At 43.4% G+C, this 23,815-nt stretch overlaps 1 protein-coding gene across 2 annotated transcripts in view; it reads right to left on the bottom strand.

The window, feature by feature from the left end:
* Positions 1-696: 696 nt before the first annotated feature.
* gsk3ba (glycogen synthase kinase 3 beta-a) overlaps positions 697-23,815 on the bottom strand; it is a 29,955-nt gene continuing 6,836 nt past the window's right edge. The window contains exons 2-11 of one of the 2 annotated variants that reach the window (XM_080498050.1): positions 21,988-22,181; positions 15,915-15,998; positions 9,881-9,991; positions 9,270-9,400; positions 8,148-8,254; positions 7,884-7,981; positions 7,692-7,799; positions 6,191-6,377; positions 5,146-5,244; positions 697-4,041 (exon numbers count right to left, since the gene is read on the bottom strand). In XM_080498050.1, coding sequence (XP_080354176.1) covers positions 3,971-4,041; positions 5,146-5,244; positions 6,191-6,377; positions 7,692-7,799; positions 7,884-7,981; positions 8,148-8,254; positions 9,270-9,400; positions 9,881-9,991; positions 15,915-15,998; positions 21,988-22,181 — 1,190 coding nt within the window. In that variant the 3' untranslated portion in view covers positions 697-3,970. The remainder of the gene's footprint in view (positions 4,042-5,145; positions 5,245-6,190; positions 6,378-7,691; positions 7,800-7,883; positions 7,982-8,147; positions 8,255-9,269; positions 9,401-9,880; positions 9,992-15,914; positions 15,999-21,987; positions 22,182-23,815) is intronic. The other variant, XM_080498051.1, reaches the window with a different exon arrangement.

Genomic DNA, 23,815 nt, shown 5'->3' with positions numbered 1-23,815 from the left:
TTTCAAAGGATTTCTCCACTCAGATGATCAGTAATGATCATTTGCAATGATTAAGCTCCTCTGAAGCCTGCTGTTCACTGTGATTGATCTGTTTAGAGGAAAGTGGTGTGGGCTGCGTTCAAACATAAGCCTGACTTCAATGGAAGTGCCTCAGCGTGTTTGACAGCCACACAAATAGGTCACAATCAGATACATTACTGCACATTAGGGTTCAATTCAGTTGTGCTGAACAAATGGCATCCGTGTCTGTGAATACACACATTCATTTTTGTTTGTTTGTCATCTGAGAGGACATTTTTGAAGAACATAGAAATAACTGGAAGGTCTTTTTATGCATTTGTTATGCCAGATTATCTTTTTTTACCCCCATTGTGTGCTCTGATGCTGTTAAAAAAAACCCAATAAATCTTTGTATGTTTTTAATGAAACTGACGAAAGGTGCTGTTATATTAGTGTAGTGACACATAAAGCTAAATGAGAGCAACAGCGCCATGCTGTGGCCATACCTACAACAAGACCGACCTGAGGATATTACCTCAAAAAAAAAAATGGCTGAAAACTGATATAGAATGTTTCTTGAAAAAAAGATATCAACATTCAAGTTTATTATGGTTAGTGGTTGGATGTTGAAAATGTAAAATGGTTTTCTAACTCTGGGCTCCATCAGAGGCTTTTAGCTTCACTCAAAGTATGCTGCATTGGAAGTACTTCCTCTCTGAGCAGCTGCAGGGACTCTGGGCATTGCTAAATAACTGGTTTACGAAGCAGACGCACCGAAAGACGAGCAAAGGGACACATTTCGTGATCATTTCCAGGCTATCCTACTCTTTATTTAATGCAAATTACAGTACCAGGGAACTATTCCTCGGAGCACGCAGAGGGGAATATTTACAAAGGCGCACATTTAGCATACCTTCACATAAACTAAAGAAAAAGAACAAAAACAAACAAAAAACAAAAAAAACAAACAGAAAGAAAAACAAATGAAAGAAAAAATTTCAGTCACAAACAGGCATTCAAGTCATAGTACTGTTATACATGATGTTTTATAGTTTTTTTTTTTTTATAAGATTCTTCTTTTCTTCAACCCCCAGTTGGCATTTTTCACAATTATTTATACTAGTAAAGCATAGAATAAAATACTAGTATAAATACTTGCTTTTTTTTTTTTTTTTGTTGAGCCATTGTGTTTTAATTGAACTGGAGTCGGGAGTAGGGCGAAGTGGTCAAACCGTCTGGTGGTGGGTATAGCAACACGTTCATGAATGCAAAAATTACAGCAAGCGGGAGACAGGAAGAGAAAAGGCTACATGACTCGACCCCGTTAGGTGCTACTGAATTCCTCCCTCCCGACGTCGTGCGGACGGGGGACGAGAGACAAAGCCGGAGGACAAGAGAGAGAGAACAGAATGCGCAGCGAGAGGAAAAGAGAGTTATTGCCTCAAGAGGATGGCTCATCACGACTAACATCAGAGTTTGGCTTTGGTAGCAGAACCAACACTGTGAGGGATACACAAATATTCACCGCATTGTCGATAGACAGTATGTGAGGCCTTTTTGAAACTCCACCCACTCACTTCTTCATACCCCGGAGTCCATGCCAGGGGATTTTTATATATATATATATATATATATATATATAAAGACATGTATTAAAATAAACACTTGTCCACTGTATTTGCAGCTCAGGAGGATCTCGTCCTGATGACGAGCAACATTTGTAAATCACATTGAAGTGGGGAACGGTGCACAAGTGGAGTCGAGTGGGAGAGTGAGCGTGTGTGAGCATGTTGCAGGATAGTAGGACATTCAACAGCACCAAAGGGAGAGTCAATACATGTGTATATGTGTGTATGGCTGATGGGGGGGGGGGGGGGGGGGGGGACACTGATGATAGGGGGGGTAGCTGGGTGAGGGTGGAAACAAGGCGAAGGTGTATGAAAGCAAAGGCACTCCAAACTATAGTTACACTATACATGACTAGTTCTTGTTACAATAATACAGCTGTCATCTACTGTACTGTACAGGTAAGATTGGACATATGGCTGGATAAAGCTGATCATCATCCTCATCTACAATATCCATAAACAAACATCAGTTTTGCCCTGACTTAAGGTTTTTTTTTTTGTTTTGTTTTTTTTACTTCTTTCCCCACCCTTTGTCATCTTTGTTTTTGCTCATAAACAGTACATGGGTCTGCATATATACATACCTTGAACACAACATGGAAAATATAATCAACATAACAACATAAAAAACAACATACAAGTCATACAAGTCATAATTTTGGTGAGGAGCATTTATACTGTATATACAAATTCAGTTTTTTGTTGTTTTTTTTTTTTTTTCTTCTTTTCTTTTTGTAGTGAGTACTCTCTGTAAATAAGACGATTCGACAGACTGTACCGAGTGGCTCTATGTGCTGCAGGCAGAAGAGAGAGAGAGAGAGAGAGAGCGAGAGAGAGAGCTAGGCTAACACTTGAATCAGTGGTCACGGCACACGGGACAGTCAATGGTGTGCCGGAGACCACCGCTGGGACTTCTCAGAGTCCAGGGAGGAAAAGGGGGGGGGGGGATGTGAAAACAAATCAACTACAATTCTTCACAGAAAGAAAGAGAGAGAGAGAGAAAGAAAGAAAGAGAGAGAGAGGGAGGAAAAAGGTGTTTGTCGAGACACGGCACTGTCACAGAAATGCTGTTACAGACAAGGTTGGTACAAAGACGGGGAATAGAGCAATGCCCTAGATCCATCCACATCCTGAATACGGACAACGCAGGAGAACGAGGAAGTGGCTGCTGGAATCTCACCACACTCCAGCGGGGGGAAAAAAAAAAGGAAAAACAAGATAAACAAAAACACCACCTTCTCTAAATCTGTTGTCTTTAGGCAGCGGCAAATATTGCCACTGCACCGACAGATATGAGCTCACCATAAATGATTTCTGAACCATTGTAGTTAATATACATATATCTATATATACTTTTTATACAGAAGGAAAAACTAATATATAAACTGTGTATGCGTGGGTGTTTTGCTTCGTATGGTATGTATATATTATACAAGCACACAGGACCAGACACATGTCACATCCATCGCACGTGGCAATCCAACAACATCTGACCCAGGAGTACAAAACAAATATTTAAAACAAGGCCGAGTGAAACAGCTCGCCAACCATTTAAAAACAACCCCAGGCAAAGAAAGAAACTGTCCAAATATGACACCCCCGAGTGGACTGCTTCTTCCCACATACATCAGGATCATCATGCATCCGTGTGTGTGTGTGTGCGTGTCTGTGAGTGTGTGTGTGAGTGCGTGTGTGAGTGTGAGTGTACGCGTGCATGAGCCTCATGCCTTGTCTGCGGAAGTGGAGGTGAAAGGTGGGAGGGCGTGGCGACCCCCAGGTGATCCTACCATACTCAGGCCATGCACTACAGAAGGAACCGAAGGGGGACGGAGGGGCGGGGGGTTGATGGCACGGGGTCACCGAGGTCAGAGGTCAAAGGATGGAGGATGCAGAGAAATGGCAGAATGTGAGGGGGGAGGACAAAGGGAGAGGCCGGGGGGGCGGGGGGGGAACAGCTTAGGACGTTTCTACAGATTGTCCTCTTACAAACATTAGCAGGCTAGCATTGTGTATACATGTACAGTGTACTTTTATCAATAGTACAGCCGGCAACACCTCGGGCCCTGGGCTTCACTTCCCCGGTTAAAAGTGCACGGAGAGATGTCTCTGACGGAGGATGGAGGAGAGTTCAAACAGCCGCGGGAGGAGAGGCGGTGTCGGGGTGGAGGTGGTGCGCTGTTGAACCCAGACTGCATCAGCGTCACTCCGCTACTGTCAGGGAGGCGAGCAGAGCTCACCCCCTGAGCGGGGGGTGGATGGGGGGGGGGGGGGGGGGGCAATGGAGAGGCTGTGGGCCGAGGCGGAGACGGGGGAGCTGGGGCGAGGGCGGGAGGTCCGTGGGCTCAGGAGGTGGAGTTGGAGGCCGAGGCAGAGGCGGTGGTGGTGCTGGGACCTCGCTCTGTGCTGCTGCCGTCTGAGGACGAAGGAGGAGGAGGAGGAGACGCTCAGTTTGGTGAAAGGTGGATGAAGGGAACAGGAGTGTGTTTACAGTGAGCAGCCGCACAGAACCACACGAGGCAAAAAAAAAAAACCTCGGGATGTGATCCGATCGGCCGAACCGCCTCAGAAATGCATTGAAGACACTATAACCAGGTAGTTTCCTGGTCCTTTACTCCCATGCTGCCATGCCTCTTGGATTATTACTGGTGTTTGGCACGTGTGTGTGTGTGTGGGTGTGGGTGTGTAACTCATGGCACATATATATTGAATAAAAATATTTTGTTTTACAGCAGATAATCTTTAAAAAGGGATTTTTATCCTCTAGTTGTAATTAACCAATATGTGATGCACAAACGAAATCAGTCTTTCAAAGGTATGATTAATGCTTAATTCATGACCTCATTAAGGAAAACTGAGTTTTCGTGACAGACTTAAATGCCAGGCAATGCTTCTTACTCTTATATTTAATACAGGGAGAGGAATTTGCACACGATATAAAAAGCAATGTTTAAAGAACTGTACAACTGGAGGCTGTAATGCAATCATTTCTTATTGTAGAAGAAGAATACTGCAAACTGCAGTTTTGAGTAAGGTGTTTGTGTGTTATCTTCCTTTTTAAGATAAACACAAGTTATTAAAAATACATATAACCACAGTGAACAAACAGAACCGCTTGTGCAAACTTCACACGGCGGTAACTATAATCTGCCTCGCAGTGCCAATGTGGCAGGAACTCAACCCTCATTTCTCTTATCTTGATATGGTTAATAATCACAGTCATGTAAGTAAATCAATCCACAAGATGTACCAAGAGCATGAGCAGGTCATTGTGGACGTCCGAGCCACAAGTTCTATTCATTATAAATATACATCTGGGTGAACCAAAGAGCTGGGATTGATTTGGTACGTCCAGGTATAAATCCATGCCCCTCAGAACTGAGTGACATCACTTTCCAGGTTCAGAGATAACAGGAAACATAAACCGGAGCAAGGGTGGCCAAGAGCTAAAGGGTCAAGCGTACGGCCACATAAAACGAGGGGGCGTGAGGAAAGGAACATGGCACAAAAAAAAACTAACCTGTGGTGGCAGAGGCATTGGTTGGGGTCGAGGCGGCAGCTTGACTGCGGGCGTGAGCAGGGATGAGTATGGAGGCCAAAGAGGGATTACTAGATAACTCTGGAAGATAAGAGAACATAACGTGTTGAAAGGTCATGTTGGTTAAAAGCCAGCTGGGTAGGATCCGTTTAAGAAAAAGAGAAAACATTTTTTTGTTTTTTTTGATCCGGAGGGGGATTCTTCATGTCAGGTTTTCGATACCACACCTCTATATCACTGTGTACAATTGTGCAAATCTAATCACCGAATGCAATTAGAGGTGGTTGAATTTAAATACATTTGAACTGGTTTTAATCCTAATTTCAATCTTAAAGCTTATTTTTTAATTTTAACTCGCATAACTGGATGTTTAATCTACTATTTGGTTTTCCTTTTAACTTGTTTTATTTTATGTGCATTTAATATTAATCTGGTACTGTATGAGTGGAAGTATGGTTGTTGATTTTTTTTGGGGGGGGGGGTAGGAGGTTAAGTGCTATTGATCCATCTATCTATTAAAAAAAAAAAAAACTGTAATATTCTATCAAAATGATAACAGACTACATACAGTACTGTGCAAAAAGCATTTAAGCACTTTATGAAAGAAATGCTGGGAAAAAAAAAAAAAAAAGGCGTCAATTTTATTGATATTCATCCAGTAAACAGAAGTAGGATCAGTATTTAGTGACTGTTTACCTAAAATGAACAACATATTTCATCGTAGTACACGTCCACACAGTTGTTGTTTTTTTTAAAAAGGGTTTATTAGACAGATTGTTTCCCGACGTCTTGGGAAAACGGACCACAGGTCTTCTGTGGATGAAATCCCTCCATCTCTTCCTGCATCTCCACCCTCTATGGACGCCACGTTAGTGGCCTGTTTCAGAGAGGTTTTACTGATAAATCAAAGCCTGCGGACGTTATCTAAATGTTCTTTAAATTATATTGACGGCGCTAAATGGCTCGTGGGAGAATGTTTAGTTTCAGGTTTTTTTTTTTTTTTTAACGTTTCCCTCCACTTGCGTACCCTGTGTGGTGAAGTTAAAGAGTGAGGGCTTCTCTCTCCCATTGGGCAGTTTGACATTGGGGTCACGCAGCTCGTCAAAGAAGGAGTGTGCGCAGGCCTCCAGAGGGGTGAGGCGCGCTGTTGGCGTGTACTCCAGCAGGCGGGAACACAAAGCAATGGCCTCCGGAGGCGTACGTGGCCGGAACACCTGAACGCCAATCATAGACAAAGTTAGCCGTGATGGCAGAGAGTCTCTCCCGGTGTGCTGGTATAAAAGAAAGAAGACATTTGAGTGCGGTTAACACAATTACACACACTAACACACACATGCTTGCACACAAACACAAAAGAGCATGGCCTCCTGAGGAGTTGGAGATGAAACACTGAACTATCTTTCCATGAGAGTGCATGAATGAACGAGTTGGACACTTCTACGTGCAGTTGCAGCTTTTGGCCACAGCAAGGCGCCCCAGAAGAGGGCATGAGAGCCCGCTGCTGCCTGCTGATTGGAGGGATCTATTTCCCCAATGGAAGCGCTGCTTCTTATGAAAAGGCTGACAGGAGCTAAAGATAAGATGTCCCGTCACGTTTTGCCACCTGTTTTTTCTACTACACGTCCCCGACGAGAGCCTGGGAGTGCAGCGGACACGTCAGTGTCTCAAGTGACGCTCACAATAATTACTGGCTAAATAAAGCAGCAGGTTTGAGTAATCTGGTCAAATGTGGCTCTTGTATTGTAGGCCACCAGACGGCTTTAATTTGCAACAGTCTGACCGGAAAAAAAAAACAAAAAACCCCATTATAGTCTTCATGCTATGATTACGACAAAAAGATTGTCCAGTGGAATGAGCAGAGTTTTCTCTATTTATTAGAAAGTGAAGCACTTTAAAATGTTTGCTTTTTCATTTTGGAACAGAGTGAATTAATTGTGCTTATATGGACAATTTTCAAAAACTAACGGTTGCTGTTGTGACAGTCAACAGGCATATGGCGAATGTACCATTTCAACACTAAACTATATCTTTGACAGCAGCAGCCAGCCAATGCATAAGATGTGCGGCAGTGTTATACGAGTGAACAAACCACCGGCTGAGGGCCTGCGCTCATCAAGTCGACAGCTTGTGGATTTGCTTCCTGTCTGATGTCAACTTGTTCGCTGTTTTTGTTTGTCGCCTGCCACGTCTGGATCTTAACAGTTTTTACTTTCCACTGCTACCTCTGCTCGCTCACGACGTATTTTACCTGGAGCTATGCAAATTAAACTGAATTCAATCTTATCTCAGTTAATCTCAAATGAATCTGATAAGCATGCAACTGAAAAGCAGGAGATTCCCGAGGAGAGGAAACCAACAGTTTTGACCGAGTCGCCTCTCTGCATTAACTCTACTTGACGCGAGTCTAACGAGCTCTGCTGGATGAAGGTGACGAAGCCGGATGGGAGTGAGGAGGCGGAATGTCGGCGAAGCATAGATGGCAAGATGCTGCAACATTGAATTGTAGAGAAGTAAAAGGGCTCCTGTACCTGTTGACTCACCTTAGTCCAAGGGTGTGCCTTAATCTGGGGGAATTTGAACTCTGTGTAGTTCGGGTTCATCTCGCGGATCTGCTCTCGGGTCGGAGTGCCGAGGACCTGCGGGACGACAACGGCGCTGATGAGAAAGGCGTCGCGCTGAGAAAAGGCCCGTCGCTCTTGTGCGAGCGCGTCGTCCTTTACCTTGATTATTTCAACCAACTGATCCACTCCGCTGTCACCGGGGAAGATGGGTTGTCCTAGCAACAGCTCGGCCAATACGCAGCCGGCCGACCACACATCTGAAGGAAGAGGCGGGTTAATGAAAGAGGAGCGGGGGCGTGATGACCAAAGTCTTCACCGTCTTATCATGCAAATGTGGACAAAAAAAAAAAACGCTTGAAATAAATCACCATAAACACACTCTTGACACACTTCTCATATGCTGCGAGAGTGACGTCAGCCCACCTATGCTTGAAGTGTAGTCCGTGGCACCGAAGATGAGCTCAGGGGCCCGATAGTAGCGGGAGCAGATGTAGGACACGTTGGGCTCTCCGCGGACCAGCTGCTTCGCGCTGAACATCAAAAAAAACAAACCCAAGTATGTCATTGTTACTGTGACCAGGTCCAGATGAAGTGAGTTTCTGAGAATGACTGCAGTATGAGCCACTAATGTCTGCTCCGAGTTACTGCTTGAAAAGCACCAAATGCACTGCTGAAATACAGAATGCTTTACAATGATAAAATCTGATTGACAAAAATAATAAGGTCGGGCTATACAAGTTTTGTTTCAATCTACGACGGACCACAACATTTGGTCTCGTGCATTTCTGTAGCGTGTGGCTTTCTTTTTATAATTCATAAAGCACAATAACTCTTAAAAGAGTGCATCCAGACCAAAGTCACTGAAGGTGCATTTCGTACATTTAAAATGTTTTTTTTTTTTTTTTAAACATTCTGAAGCAAATTAGAATACTGATAAAATAAAGAGTTGGTACTGTGATGCCACTTTGTACCACTAGATGGTGTTGTGAGTCACTTTAATTCTCGTCAGGGAAGAGATTCAGACAATAACTCCAATGGGAACTTTGACAATTGTGAATGTTTTGGAAAAAACAAACCGCTGAAATCCAGTGGCTCACTGCTGCCACTTAGTGACCAGAGACAGCACTACATAACACTAAGATACGGTATGTTTAACAGGAATAATTGTACATTTCTTGACTTTTCGATCAGTGCACTTTGGATCTGGGTATGATAGCTATAAAAGCCATATGAGAATAGAGCATACATTCCATAAATAAAAGTAAACAGAGCGTGACTCAACCTGCAAATGTGAAATATAGCTGATTGAGCTATTATGCCTGGTTATTTCAAAATTGAGAGTAAATTGCATAAGGTTTACAGTATCCATGATGTTTCTGGTAATCGACCGAGTGTAATTTTAAAAGAAGAAGAAGAAGCTGTTCTAACAAGCCTCCACGTCAATGGACTGTTTGACAAACTACGCCTGAAAAACCAACCCAATTTTCCCAATATGTCAGTCACCTCCTGCGAAGAGACAGAAGAATTGAGACTCAAGTCTCTCACCTGCCAAAGTCGCAGAGCTTCAGTACAGCCGTCTCCGGATCCAGTAGAAGATTCTGAGGTTTGATGTCCCGATGGCAGATACCAAACGAATGGATGTAAGCCAGGCTCCTGAACAGCTGGTACATGTATAACTAGAGGGGGAAAAAAACACCCAGAAGTACAGAATGAATAATGTGCAGAGCAGCAGCCACTCCACGCCATCAGGCATGTAAAGATACTCCGACAACACTGCTTCTTCAAACCACTAAAGCTTCTAGATCAGAATAAAACATTTGTGTGCCTGCAACAGAAGTAAGTAAATGTCTTTTGGGTTCAGTGTGAAGGGAAGTCGCATCTTTTCAGACTGAGCAGGATTGTAATGTCTCCGGGTGAATTATATCATCAGGCCGAGTGTCATTAGCGGGCATGTTAACGTCGAAATGCTCGAGTTAATGTGGTTGAGCTTTTGTCCAATGGGACTTATTTTCTAAATTCTATTTTGTTCTGTGGCTTTCACTTAAAAACTAAAATATTAACTATGGAGCGTCGGTCCAAAAACATCAAAGCAGCCGCACTGACTGGCCTTGAGGTACAACACACCTGACCGTGACGGTTTTCGCACACAAACGTACCTTGACATAAACCATGGGCAGAGTCTGTTTGGCTCGGCTGTAGTGTCTGGCCACTCTGTAGACGGTCTCAGGAACGTAGTCCAGAACCAAATTCAGATACACCTCATCTTTCTGTTGGACAGAAGAAAAAAACAAAAAAGGTCAGAAAAAGGGACATAAACTGACATTTGGACGTCGACTTATATTAAGTGCAATTTCGGGGAAAACAAATGTCGATGAACTATAACCCTAACTCATCAAATGGTCATTTTCAGTGTGCAACATCTCAAGAATTTTTTTTATGATGAATAAAGAAGCTATTTTCCAGCTGATGTAGCTAGTGTCCCCCCCCCCCTTACAATCTAACTGGGAATCCATTGTATCTCCCCGGAGGCCTGGAAGAACACGGCCATGCGTCATCACGGCTCGAGCCCCGACCCAAGTCGCAGACAGTGATATCATTTCCTCGTTTCCTGGTTGGACGAGGCCCGTGCAGGGAGGGCTGATTCGAACACAATCTCCTCTGGAGCACGCTGCCGAGCCTGAAAGGATGCTGTATCCGAGGGCTCTCCGCCCAAACCCCCCCCCCCAGCACTTCCTTTTTCCTTCGCGTCTGGGCAGCCTTGGCCCAAACCAAGTCATCGCCACTCTTTCTTGTGAAGCCATTGTTAAAGACCGATACATCATACGGGTTAAAAGAACGAAAGAAAGAAAGAAAAAAAAAAACCAGATGGCTCATACTGAAATGCAACTGTTAAGGAATATAAATAGCAACAAAGCACCTTACAAATTCACAAAGGAGATTACTCACAAACCCATTCATGCATACGCAGCTAGCCTGCTCGTCCCTGATGACGAGTGGGAGGGAACAGCAAAGCTCTCAGTTAAAACCCTCTGGCCTGGTTAAGGACTGAATGATGGCACCAATAAATCACCTATCACTTAAAGGCTCAATGCAAGGTGGAGGCTATTATTAGATTCATATAATCAGTATATGATTTGAACCCATTCACGAGTTTGTACTTCTGATTTGTACCAATAAAATACAAGAACGCCTCAAACAGCAGCTGTGTTAATAGTTTTTTCTCCGTCTAAATGAAGAATCAGATTGATGGGGACCAACAATATCGTACGATTCAGACTATTATGAAGTATGGAGGAGCAACGTTGCCATCAAAACGCTACAGAACCGCACAGTAGGAAACAATCTGAAATGCCATTTACATGGACTCGGATCAGATCGTGAACAAAGTTAGAACATGTGCTTTGACCGGCTCTTAACTTCAGGCCGGGTCAACTCATCAGATAGAAGTGTTTACATGATATTTTATCGGATCGACATTTAATTGGAGGACTCCTGGTTCATTTAGCCACAGCTTCCCGTCACTCAATACTGCCGTCTCGATTTCATAATTTGACTTCGCACACATCTGGCTGATTCTTTCATGTCATCATAAATGTCCATATATCACTGAGACACTCGCGTGAGTTCCTTTGATGAACTATACTTACACCAAATATGCTTATAGTTATTATTACCAGTTAAATTTAGTGTTGCTCATACTTGTTACTTGCAAAAAAACCCATTTCATTCTCATGTTATCATCTCATACCAATTCTATTTACCAAGCACAACTTCTTAGGTCTCAAAATTAAAACTAATTGAATGCCGACTTTCTGTTTTTTTGACGACATCTGATGTAGTTTGAGTGTCGGTATCGTTTTTCCTTCCGAGTGAAACGAGCCTGTAAGAAGCTCCAGCCTTCGGTGTCCTGCTCTGCACCGACTCCTCTCTGCCACAGAATATTGAAGAAAAAAAAAAAAATAAATAAAAAAACTGGGCATAATGGAAGCACATGGCATGTGCACACGCCTGCTAATGCTGGTGATGTGGAGCAGCATTTCCAGGACGACTCTTGGCCGTGGAGCGCGTCATTTCACAAACTCATCTGCTCCTGGCATCACTTTCACTCATCGGCGGTCTGTGTGTGTGTGTGTGTGTGTGTGTGTGTGTGTGTGTGTGTGTGTGTGTGTGTGTGTGTGTGTGTCACGCTTCTGTGTGCAGTCATTGGTCCCTCGGCAGCAAAACTACCATCGATAGCGTTTGTGACGGCACGAGAGCCTGCTCTGCCGCCTGTTAGCACCACCAAAAGCTATATTTAGCCCGGTAACGGTGATGACTCACTTCCTGCCTCACTATAAAGCCACTTCCTTGGCTTGTTCCCAGATGGTTAGCCAGGCGGGGATCTGATTGGCTCCAACTAAATAATTCAGCCTCTAATTTGGTGAGTAAAAATCCTGCACCTGAACAACACTGGCTCATCTATCTATCAGCAAGAATCTCTGTGGTATACCTCGTGGAGGACTTGTTGGAATCAGTGCAGGGCAAAACGTGGAAATAATAAAAAATAAATCAAATAAAATACAGACTAGGACAGAAAAACCGTGAGGCACATATGATGAATGAGCCGACGCAGAATAATACGCAGCGGCAAAAAGCATCTGAGAATAAGTATTTTCACGTGTGCAGGATCACATAATAGTCACACGACACAGTATGTCAGGCACCGTCTTCAACTCCCACTTTCCACTTCTCTCGACGCGTCGTCGTAAATCCTGTGGAAGAGGACCCGAGTCTTCAGCTGGAGGCGGTGCCGTTCACCCGCAGTCTGGAGATCAACGCCCGCGTGTTGTTTTTACATGAATTTGCTGTATGAGCGCATCCAATGCAAAAAAAAGCTGTTCCAAGGGCTCCAGTGAATAGAAAAGCGACACTGGGTGGCTCACCGCCGCGTTAACCTGGGAGGAGGCCCGAGGGCAAAAATCAGCTCCAGCGACTTTTCTCCTCCTCCTCCTGCTACCGCGCAGACATCCCACTCATCCTCGAGTGCTCTTCACAGAAAGTGCAACAAGCAGAGCGTCACCCCCGACTCGGTTGCCATTACTCTCAGTAAATACGTTCGTTTAAAATCTTGCACTGTGTAAGAAGAGTGTGAGCAGAAATCAGAGCGTACACGTTTCCGTTTTCAGGGGTCGTGAACGCCAACATCTTGTAAATGAACATCTGAAACATAATGAAATTGTCATGTAAATAAAGCTCGACTTCCCGACTCTGTAATGTTTGGTTTTTTCTACAAGAAATCACTTCTTTTTTTGTTTTTTTTTACAGAAATACTGGTGAGTTTGTCCGTCTGCGTAGAGCAAACGTGTCAGCTGAATGTCTTACGTGTACTCTCAATCGCGACTTCGTAGCTTGAAGTGGTAAAAGTCAGGCGGCTATTTGCTTAGCTGCCTACGCTGTTTGAACCAGCGGCCTTCTGTTTAAACATGGCATTATACAAGTGGTTAAAGGGTAAAAGCGAGAGCAGGACGCCACACTCCAGCACTTACATAAGGCTACCTGTGGATACGCCGACGGCTACAGTTAGCGATACTCCCCGCCTTTTTTTTTTTTCACGGCGGTGTAAACCTTGCTCTGAAGGAACGAGAACACCTGCAGGCTAGAACTGGACGATTCCTGTCCCGTTTGTGTCTTTTCACGTTTCACAGGTTTGGTCATTTATCAACCTGCTTCCATTTGACCACCAACATTAACAAGTGCCTGCTTCACTAGGTTCTGGGCTCTATGGGTGGTAAATCGCCATACCAACAACATGGTGCCAGTCCCCATAATTAGCAGAGTGATGCAGTGGTGGGGCAGAGGAAATGGAGACGTGAAAGTAAACACAACATGGAGGAGGCGAGGGTTAAAAAAAGGAGCAAAGGTGAAAAGCGCTCGGGACACAAACATCCAAATAACAAAAAGCGTGTTGTCGCAAAAGTCACGTTGAGAGGGTGCTGGGCCCTTCCTGCAACACGCACCTCCACCGGAGTGTCACCATACCGAGAATCTGCAGTGATTCCCAGAGGTCAGTGAGCACATGGCACGAGGAGAGGGGCGGGGGGGGGGGAGCAGGGGCGGAGCGAAGAGCACGGAGGGGAGGGCTCTTCTCAGACTAGAATTAACCGACGCCCTCTTGTCCGGCGAATGGGCGCCTTCGAGTTCCCTCCCGGCACTCGCTCTCCCAACACCCACTCTCACGCCGGCTCCTCCCCCGACAGTCCTCAAACAGCTTTTTCCTTGGGCTTCGGGCAGCGGGGGAGAGGCATTTCTAGCTGCAGTGTCATGGGTAGAGTCTCCAGCAGCATGTGTGCCAAGTCCATGTGTGTCTATATTTGACACACAGACCTTTGCCCATTTATCAGCTCGTCGAATGACATGGCCCAGCCGTGGAGACTCCAGGAAAGCTCCCGTGTTTGACAGCGACAGACGGTAAGACAGCGGCAGGGGACGTCCCCAACCGCTGTCAAGGTTTACTGTATCGACGACTGAATTAACTCGGGGTGAGCTCGTGTTGATGGACGAGCCGGTGGACGGACGCATTCGGGTTCAGAAGGCAACGCAGACATGAGGCGACAATGGCAAGAAAAATGACTTTCAAGGACACCAAGAGATTGTTTATGACTGTGAGGAACCTGACCTATTTTACGAGTCTGCCTGAAGCCTGTGAGCTCAGTCATTTAGACACACAGACTAAACTAAAATTAGCGTGCCAAGATCACAACACACTCATTCTTCTATAAGGAACCAAATGCTAAATTGAGGTGTGGTATAAAGTGTTGCACTGTAATATTACTATTTTCTTATCGTTTCTTTACTCTCACGGCTCGAAGATTCCCACCAAATGCAAACGCTGTGGTCCAGTAACCACCATGTCATGTTACAAATATCAGTATAAAGGCTTGTAGGTGTAAAGTGGATTGCTCTTTTAAAACAGAAAATAATGTACTTTTATATTACATGATCTGCCTGTACATGCAGTTGTTGAACCACCTGTGGGGGGGGGGTCTTTAGAAGGTGACAAAAATAGATTGGAAAACTTTTTGAATGGTCGCCATTGCTTTTTAATGCTTTTAACGTTCGTCTAAATGTGATCAGTGGCCAAGTCATTACATAGAACTGCAGTAGTGGGTGTGTAATGACTTATGGAACTCATCATTTGTACCATCTAATAGTTTTGTTGCAGTTTGGATCATTTTCCGGACCGACCGAGTCCAAACCTGGCTGCACTGCACAAAATATGTCTTCCCTATTCTTTTCCCTATTCTTTTCGTCCTGGTCTGTGAAACATCATGCACCTCAGCTGGAATCTCAACATATCCATGTATTTGAAGTGTCCTTAGGCAAGAATTTGTGCCTTTATAATTCAAGTCCATTCAAACAACTGCAAACTTCTTGAAGACTGATCCATTGACCATATTAAGATGGAGTGAACGTAAGTTGTTAAAAGTGAAAATGGTTGGGAGCGCCATGACACTGGAGGATATTGTAGGATTACGGTTTTCATTGAAGCCGACCTGATAAATGGGTCGGAGCCTGTGATATACAAGCATTTGACACATTTCACATTCACGGCAGACTCAAAATCACACACACCGAAGACGACATGATAGATTTAGTTACACTTCAGTCACAGTGGCGAGGCACCTCTGAAAGCGTGATCATGTTTCATTAATTGGCTGAACAGAAATTTAAATATTCATGTTTTCCTTTGCTGATCCTTAAAAAATAATTATGGTTCAGTTGCGGTACGTCTCTTTGATGGTCGTTTCGGCTCTGATGGCGTTCCAAAGGATTTCTCTTTTTGTGTGTTTAATTCATTGAGGAGTTGAAGAGATGTAAGGACTGTGGTATAGACAGCAGGAGCGCCGCAGTCAGCACGAGGTCTTGCGGGAGGGAATTGAGCCAGAGGCTTGTCATTCAAAGCACGAGTGGACCATGTGGGGGGGGGGGGACATGAACTGCTTGGCTATCATGTTGCCCCTTAAATAAACACTTTTAATATAACCTTCTCTTCTAATCTTAGCTTGGAGTGCCTGATTAGCACTTTGTTAGTGAAGGAATATTCTCCTAAAGGGCCGATTTCTATAAAACCACACTGCGCTAAAAGTTCCGAGCTCGGATGATTCCGGCAGACGAATATAAACACGTAGGAAACACTCTGGGCGGACTGACCTTGTCTCCGCTGGAGTAGAAGAAGTAGCGCAGGCGGACTATGTTGCAGTGGTCCAACTTCCTCATGATCTGCAGCTCACGGTTCTACAGGAAGACAAAACAAGAAAAGGCACGTTATAGCGACATGACATAGGGTTCACGCACGTTTCATAAGTGAGAGTCATCTGAGAGAAGACCTTGGCAGCTTTCCAACGCACCAGGAGTGTGCCGAAAGGCGGCCTTCAGTTAAGTGAAACACGTAGGAAACCAATGTCAGCTACGACACTGTCACAAGTTTGCACAAGAAGTAGCAAATAAAGGTGAAAAAAAATTATCCTGCTTTTTAATTCCAAAAACAAGACAACTGTGTCTTAAATAAATGCCCAGCGGCAAACATTCTCAGAGAGAAAACGGTATGCGAGTTAAAATGTCTGACTAAGGATTTTACGAGTGCAGGCAGTGCAATGAGCAACAGGTCTTTTACAACAGGACTGCCACAACAAAATGTCAGCAAAACACAATCATTTAGATTCATATGTAGAGTATCTATGTGGGGGGGAAAAGGCAGAGTATACAGAGCTTCTCATTTTTAATTATCTATTGTGCTTCTTAGAGCTTTTAGAGAAGCAACTATACAAAGAAATGAAATTTTTTTTAGGATGATGATGACAAACAAGAAAGCTCACACAAATCCATCTGTGGCGAAGAGATGGGAGTCATTGTATAAAAATCCAACCTTGGTTTCCGTTATTGTGCATTTTGAAGCGTCTGAGTGCAGAGACGTGCACAGCAATATTCTACATTTCCATTTTATTCAATCGTGTTGCATTTTAGTCAAATTCTGGCATTTTATATTAAACCACTTTTTATAAATCGACGCTCTATCCAAGCAGAATGTCACAAGATAAAATAATGGGGTTTGACGACTTCTCACAAGGATATAATAATTACAATCAAAAGCAAAATGATGATGTGAATAGAGACGGTCAAATACAACCAAAAGGATCATAAACTACCTTTACTGAGAGAACTAAGAAAGAACACTTTGGACATTTTCATTGAACATTTGAAAATGTGGAGGAACGTGACGAGTATTTTCTAGAATTTATTATCGCATCTCCCCGAACCTGAGTCGCGAATGCTTGATACAGAAATAATCATTAGCCATGAGCCTGATTGCAAATAATACTCTACATAATTAAACAAAAAAAAAAAATCGCAATTTTCTTGAGCCAACAAAAGGTGCTTGTTGCATTGCACAGCAAGTAATGAGCCAGTTGATAATGAAGAGCGAAAATAATTCAGATGTGACGAGCTGAAGGAAGTGAAACAGCCATAACACGGTTCAAAAGTGAAGTCGGATCAACCAGTGCTATAAACGCGTTGCACCTCTTTAGCCTTACGATATAAAGGAGAGAAACGGTGTCGTGCTCACTGAATGTCCGAATGGGTGACTAATAAGATCCTGTGTTATGTGGGTCAGGTCAGGGTTGGCTGGTGGAGGGAGAGATGCTGCTGTGACTCACTTCTTGGGGATTTACACCCTTGTCACTCAGATGTTCTCCCATTTTTTTTTTTTTTTTTTAATAGAGAGATATGGACCCAATACACAAGACTTCATCATCTCAGTGGTGCAGGAGAGTATCTTGGGAGCTCTGCGAAGACAACCCCCCCCCACTCGCCCCGGCCTAATTCACTAAACGCAGATGTAAAAGGTTCCCACAGTCATCCCCCTGCTCTTTCCTCCTCAGGGATCGCCACACACACACACACACACACACACACACACACACACACACACACACACACACACACACACACACACACACACACACACACACACACACACACACACACACACACACACACACACACACACACACACACACACACACACTATAAAGTGACATCATTGTGTGTGGGTTGGAGACGAGCCGTCGAACCATCATGCACTGCAGCCAACGCCCTCATCCTCCTGGACTCGAGTGGTTTGCGATGGTGTGTGTGTGTGTGTGTGTGTGTGTGTGTGTGTGTGTGTGTGTGTGTGTGTTGTTATACGAGAGATGGTACCATATGGAGGAGGAGCAGACAGGCTGTTGAGTAAAAGCCCTGCCCAGCTCCAGCTATACTGCAGTCCATCCTGCTGACCTGTCATCCGCCAGCATGTCAGCAGAGCAGCCAGACAGAAGGCAAAGAAGACGGGGGGGGGGGGGGGGGGGGGGGGTTGTTTGCAGGATTGTCGGCGTGCTACACCTGAGACTTTCACACTGTTGTCACATACGGCGAGACAAAACCACAGGCAGTTTACAAGGAGATCAAGACTGCAGACCCAGAGACACAAGCTGTTTCGCTGTAGATAGAAGCTTATAAATGACACTGTATGTAAGCAAGTGGCTTTTAAAGCTTAAACAAGACAAATTGGTAGAGAGGCCTGTGTTTTAACTCGCCAAGAATCCACCGCTTGCTCATTTTTACAGTTTGCCATTTTTAGTCAAGTCGTGACTTGGCCATGACTGAGGCTTACCTACATATTGTCACAGAACAATAGAAGAAAAAGTCTTTCAAACCCCCCCCCAAAAAACCCCCCAGATGAATAACAGACATATCCGTCATTTTCATAATACAAGTCTTTCTTCGCTTTGGAGTGCTTTTGTGTTAAATCGTTCCCCTGTCAGGAAAATGATCTGCATGTAAGGAACATTTCAAATTACGAAAGAAATTTGTCTCGACCCGTCTGCCCCAGCAATTTCAGCTGGCGAAGAGACCATCTGATGAAAAAGATGAGTCTCCAAGAACACGAGGTTCCCTCAAGTACCTGCAGGCCGGCTTCAGTCCCCTTCACAATATTCTTCCTGTCACGTTGCAGTTTTCTGCCTCATATCATCAAGCCAATATCCATTATTTAAAAGCTGCAAAACAGAACATCTACAAGTTTATCCAAAGGACAGCATTAAAAATATCACATATTGGCCATTCAAATTCTGAAATTGTAAACATTAAATTAACATTTTTACTTTCAACACTGAATGGAGTCCCTCTGTGAAGGATTGACCACACACATTTGTAAAAGCCACAAGGTTGAACCGATCTGTGCCTTTCTCAAATGGATTATCATCTTTGGTCAAACCACAGCTTTGTAATGCGGAGAAGTGAATTGGGGACACCTTTATGTTGTTAGCCAGATCCCGGCCATGAAGCCTCTGGAGACTAACGACAAATGACAAAAAAAACCAAAATAATACCGTTGCAATTCAACATAAGTGTGTAAATCCAATATCAAAAACCAGGACTTAACCAAAGGTCTTACAAACTTGTCCAATCAATTGGTGACAGGCCAACTATAAAGGTGATATTACACCTTTATAGCTTGTTTTCACCATTTTCACATGATACTGTCAGACAATACACTGAGACTTTTCCAAAAGACGAGCTCAAACACGAGTACTCAGCTTTAGCTACCTGCTGATACAGAGTACCGACACGAGTACTTTTAAATACCATAAAGCTTCATTTCTACTTGAACTCCATAATAGTTTGTTGACAATGATGCAAAGATTGAAAGCCTTGTTTTTTTTTTTTTAATAGGTATGTGAAAGTCTTGCTTCTCGCAGACGAGCTCTCTCGCTCTCTTTGTACAAGAGTGAACGATGATATTAAAGCGAGCATCCATTTTCCAATGACTTGATATGTGATCCCTCAGACAGGAAGGGAGAAGAGATTTATCCCATAATGCACCACAAGCAATCTGCAAACCCCACCAGGAGAGTCTCAGACATGCATCGAGCTGCGCCTGAAACGCAGAGCCGATTCACGTGACGACCCCGTTTGGCTCGTTCTCGTGTGGCAGTGAGGAAAATAAAGCTTTCACACGTGTTTGACAAACGCAGCTCGGCCGACTAATGATCGCTTAAAAAAGTGAGCACCAAACCAGAAAGGGGGGAGAAAAAAAAAAACATGAAAAAAAAACTTGAGCATGGAGAGAAAAAAAAAAAAAAAAAAAAAAAAGGCTTTTGAAGAGGAGAGGGAATGAGGAGAAAATAGAATGCAGGTGTTTTGGTGCGTGTTTGTGTTTAACGGGGTACGTACACTTGATGGCGCGTGCTATGAGACTCATGTGAAGAGTCTTAGTGCTCATTTGCCTCATTTTATTTTATTTATTTTAAGCAGAGGACTTACACATGCTGAAAGAGTGTTTTTGGGCCTCCAAAAGAAAAGAAAAAAAATATTCCGGCACTGATCTGTTCAAGTATTTCACTGAACCAGTTTGTTGAAGAAAGAAAAAAAAAAAAAAGCTTCAGGCAGAGTGAACCTCGATGACTCTCATGGGAAATGCAGCTGCAGGTCGGGAGGCTGGGAGATAACAGTGAGGAACCTCGCTTGCTAAAATGTTCCGACTCTCCTGAGACTATTTAAGTTGACATAAAATAATGAGCCAAAAAAACAAAAAGGGAATAACCATGTCTAATGCATCCATATCATCTGAACCTTGTGTTAGATTTAGTTTATTGTAACACAGATTTTTTTTGTTGTTGTGTGGAACGAATGAAGCAGTTTGGGTCCAACTGATATCGAAGTGCTTTTTTTTTTTGTTAACCTGAAAATGTCTTTTGAACATTCAGCCGCTTCAGTTTTAAGATTTTGTACCTTTGCGTACGCTGGCCATCACAACATTATAGTTTAGCAAAACACATGCCGGTAACAAAGCCAATCTTTTAACTGCGAACAGTCTATCGTCACAAAGTACAGAAAGGTTTATGAGGTTTATCCCTTATTACTATCAGGTGTTATACTAGCCTAATAAAAAATAGAATTTGCCCCTCTGAACCAGATTCTTGATTATTATAACCTTGTATTTTTGAATAAATGCAACTTAACTAAAATCCTGGTGCATCTCAGTAAGTTCGAATATCACAGAAAAGTTCAACTCATTTGCCAGTTCCTCCAAGAAATGATAACCATGTCTACTATAGACTCATTCCATGTAACATTTAAAAAAACAAAACTTCCAGCTTATACAATAGAAACAAACAGTATCTTGGAATATTACTACATTCCATGATAGAAGTAAGTAAATCACTATTTACAAATACCAGGAATCTATCGATCGGGTTCAGTTCACAGTATTGCAATCATGGAGAAAAATCGCTGATTTGCCAGAATTCACTTATTGATAAAAAAGAGCAAGGAGGATGAAGATAATTCAACTCCAGTGTCAAGCATCAATAAAAGGCCTGAAGTATTGAATCCATAAATAAACATCCCTTTTTCCAGGTGTACCTTTTGTTTGATTTACAAATCTTTTATTGCCGGATCTTGCGAAATGCCTAAATATGTTAAGATACTGAACTTTCATCTGAAAGCAGGATATTTTGATGATTTTGTGGCAGAAAGAAAGGAAATGTTGTCCTTTTAAATGTGTATTAGTCAGATAACGGCATAATGACTTCCTAACATGAGCAACACAAGAAATTGGGTCAGAAGAAATTAACGGAATCAACATGCTGTAACTCGTCTTACTGGTGAAAAAAAATCTCAATGACCCACATATACCCTATATCCTCATGATATCCAACGCCGCCAAAAACACACTGACCGAGTGAGCAGAGACGTTGTCGTTCCTAAGGAATAAGCAACGAGCAGTCAGTCAAATCTATTCAGAGCCTCCAGGAAGGAATCCTGCAGAGCTTTACGCAGAAACACACTTTCAAGGTGCCAAACAGACTCAACCTTGACAGATGTCCCCGAGAATCACAGTGTTCAAGATCGTTTCTGTGAAAAAAGCGGGGCCCTCCCACTACTGACACACTTCCTACGAGAAAATCCACTCATTGAAGTAAAAAAAAAAAAAAATGTGTTGGATCCAAACCACTAAGAAGTTTTCCTTTTATTTTCTCTATATTTTCTTTCCCCCCTGCAGCTTCTCTGATCTCCCTGTTCGTGTGAAGGATCACTTCATTCAGAAAAAAAAGAGTAACAGGGCATGCTTGGAGGCGTTGTCATTTCCACACGGTGCCTCGCGCTTTGCTGTTTGTTTGCTGCTTATTGTTGAATAATCTCAAATAAAAGGATCAGTGGATCAGGGAGTGAGCTTTACCTTGAACCTCTTGTCTTGCAGGACCTTCTTAATGGCCACCAGTTCTCCGGAGTCGCAGAGTTTCGCTTGGTAGACGACGCCAAAGGAGCCATTGCCGATGACCTTCGTGTCCGTGTAGCTCACTTCCTGTGGCCGGTCGGGCCCTTGGCCCGGGGTGGCCACGACTGTCGTTACCTTGCTGCCATCTTTATCTCCTAAAAAAAAGAGAGAGAGAGAGAGAGAGAGACGAATGGCGGTTACGCATGGAGGCGTTTCAAACAGCGCAGTGATGTTCGGGAGCTGTGTTTACAGGCGTGGAGAAGGAAATGACAGGTGGAGCATGACAGAACAAAATTTTTTTTTTTATTATAGTTTCACTCATTTAACTAGAAAATGAAAACCATGATAAAAAAAAATGCCCATTCATTCATTTTTTTTCTTCTTCCCAGAGTCTTAACCTAGATCTTTAATTAGCTTGTTCTGTCTTACAGCCAAAGTAGGAAGAGTTTCAAAGAAATCCAGACCAAGTTTAGGCAAAGGGTGAACGCCTCAACCCACGGACAAACGTTCGAGGATAACGACGGAGAGGAGAGCTTCTCTTTAGCATAACGCTGAGATATTTTGCAAAACTTGCATAATTTTATGGGAGATGTAGGTCATTAGAACAGGGACAGGTTTATTTTTCCAAGATGTTCGAGTAGTATGGAGACTTCCCAAAAGTACATTTAGAGATAAAGTTAAAAAAAAATTTAAATCAAGGCTTCCTACTGAGCAGTACTTGCATACTGTAATGGCTCATGTCCCCTTAAAGCATTCTCTCAGTTTGCAGCTATAGGTTGAGACTGCTTAAAGGCTTCTACGCACTTCCCATGGACATGCTCTATATGCCACAGTTGTATAATTAACTCTTTGTCTGTTTGTCCTTCCCTTTTTGTCCTCGTTCTCTGAAGTTTCCTCTGGAGAGCTGTGGCTGCGGAGCTAAATACTACAGATCTTTGTTTCACACTGCTGTCAGCTTGCACTCTTACTTTTTTCCTGTTTTAAAATCGGGATCCTTTCCTGTAATTGCCACCTTCAGGGTAGATGACCCACCACCCTGGTTTTCTCACAAGGTTTCTTCTTGATCGACGGCAGTTTTTCTCTCCACAAACTTGGGTTTTACATTGGAACTTAAAAATGGATCCTCAACTATCTGACTCTAGCTGAATGAGCATGAACTCTGACTTTGGGTCAACAAAAGGTCGAAACTGGCCCCTCAATGACCAGGCCAATGGAACTACATTGCTCTCAGATGTGTCCACTTGTTTGTGTCAAAGCAAAGGCGTGTGTTAAAATGTGAGCTGAATGGGTTCTTTCCATCCACCCCCTCCCTTCTCCTATCAATAGTCACGTCGAGGAGTAAAGTCTACATTAGCTGGCAGTTAAAAGGGCGACCAGGCAAGAGCGTGTCACATGCCACAATGGCTTCAGTCTTTGTAAAGCTTGTGTAATTAACCCCTAAGATACCAGGCAAGCTGTGCAATGGTAGGTTTCTTTACAGTACTAATTTCCCAAAATAGCGCTCTTTCCCAAACTCTTCAATATAAGACCAACCCTGAATTAAAAAACTATAATCGGTACATTTCCAAGGTGGTCAGCAGTGTGCACATTTATCACCAGCCGAGTGTGAACAAAATAATGCTGAACGAAACCTTATCGTTGTTGAAAAATAACTCGTCTGTTGTAGGGTGTGGTGTCGTTTAGCATCCGTTCACATCGCATGCAGTGCACATCATAGACGATGGCGAGCCACGGGATTTGACTGAAAACCGGTGGATGTGGCCACGTCGTGTTGACGTCTGGCAATTTT

Source organism: Blennius ocellaris (assembly GCF_963422515.1).
Source record: "Blennius ocellaris genome assembly, chromosome: 6".
In the NCBI taxonomy this organism is placed as follows: domain Eukaryota; kingdom Metazoa; phylum Chordata; class Actinopteri; order Blenniiformes; family Blenniidae; genus Blennius; species Blennius ocellaris.
Note: the sequence above shows the minus strand (reverse complement) of the source record. Positions and strands in the feature narration are given on the sequence as shown.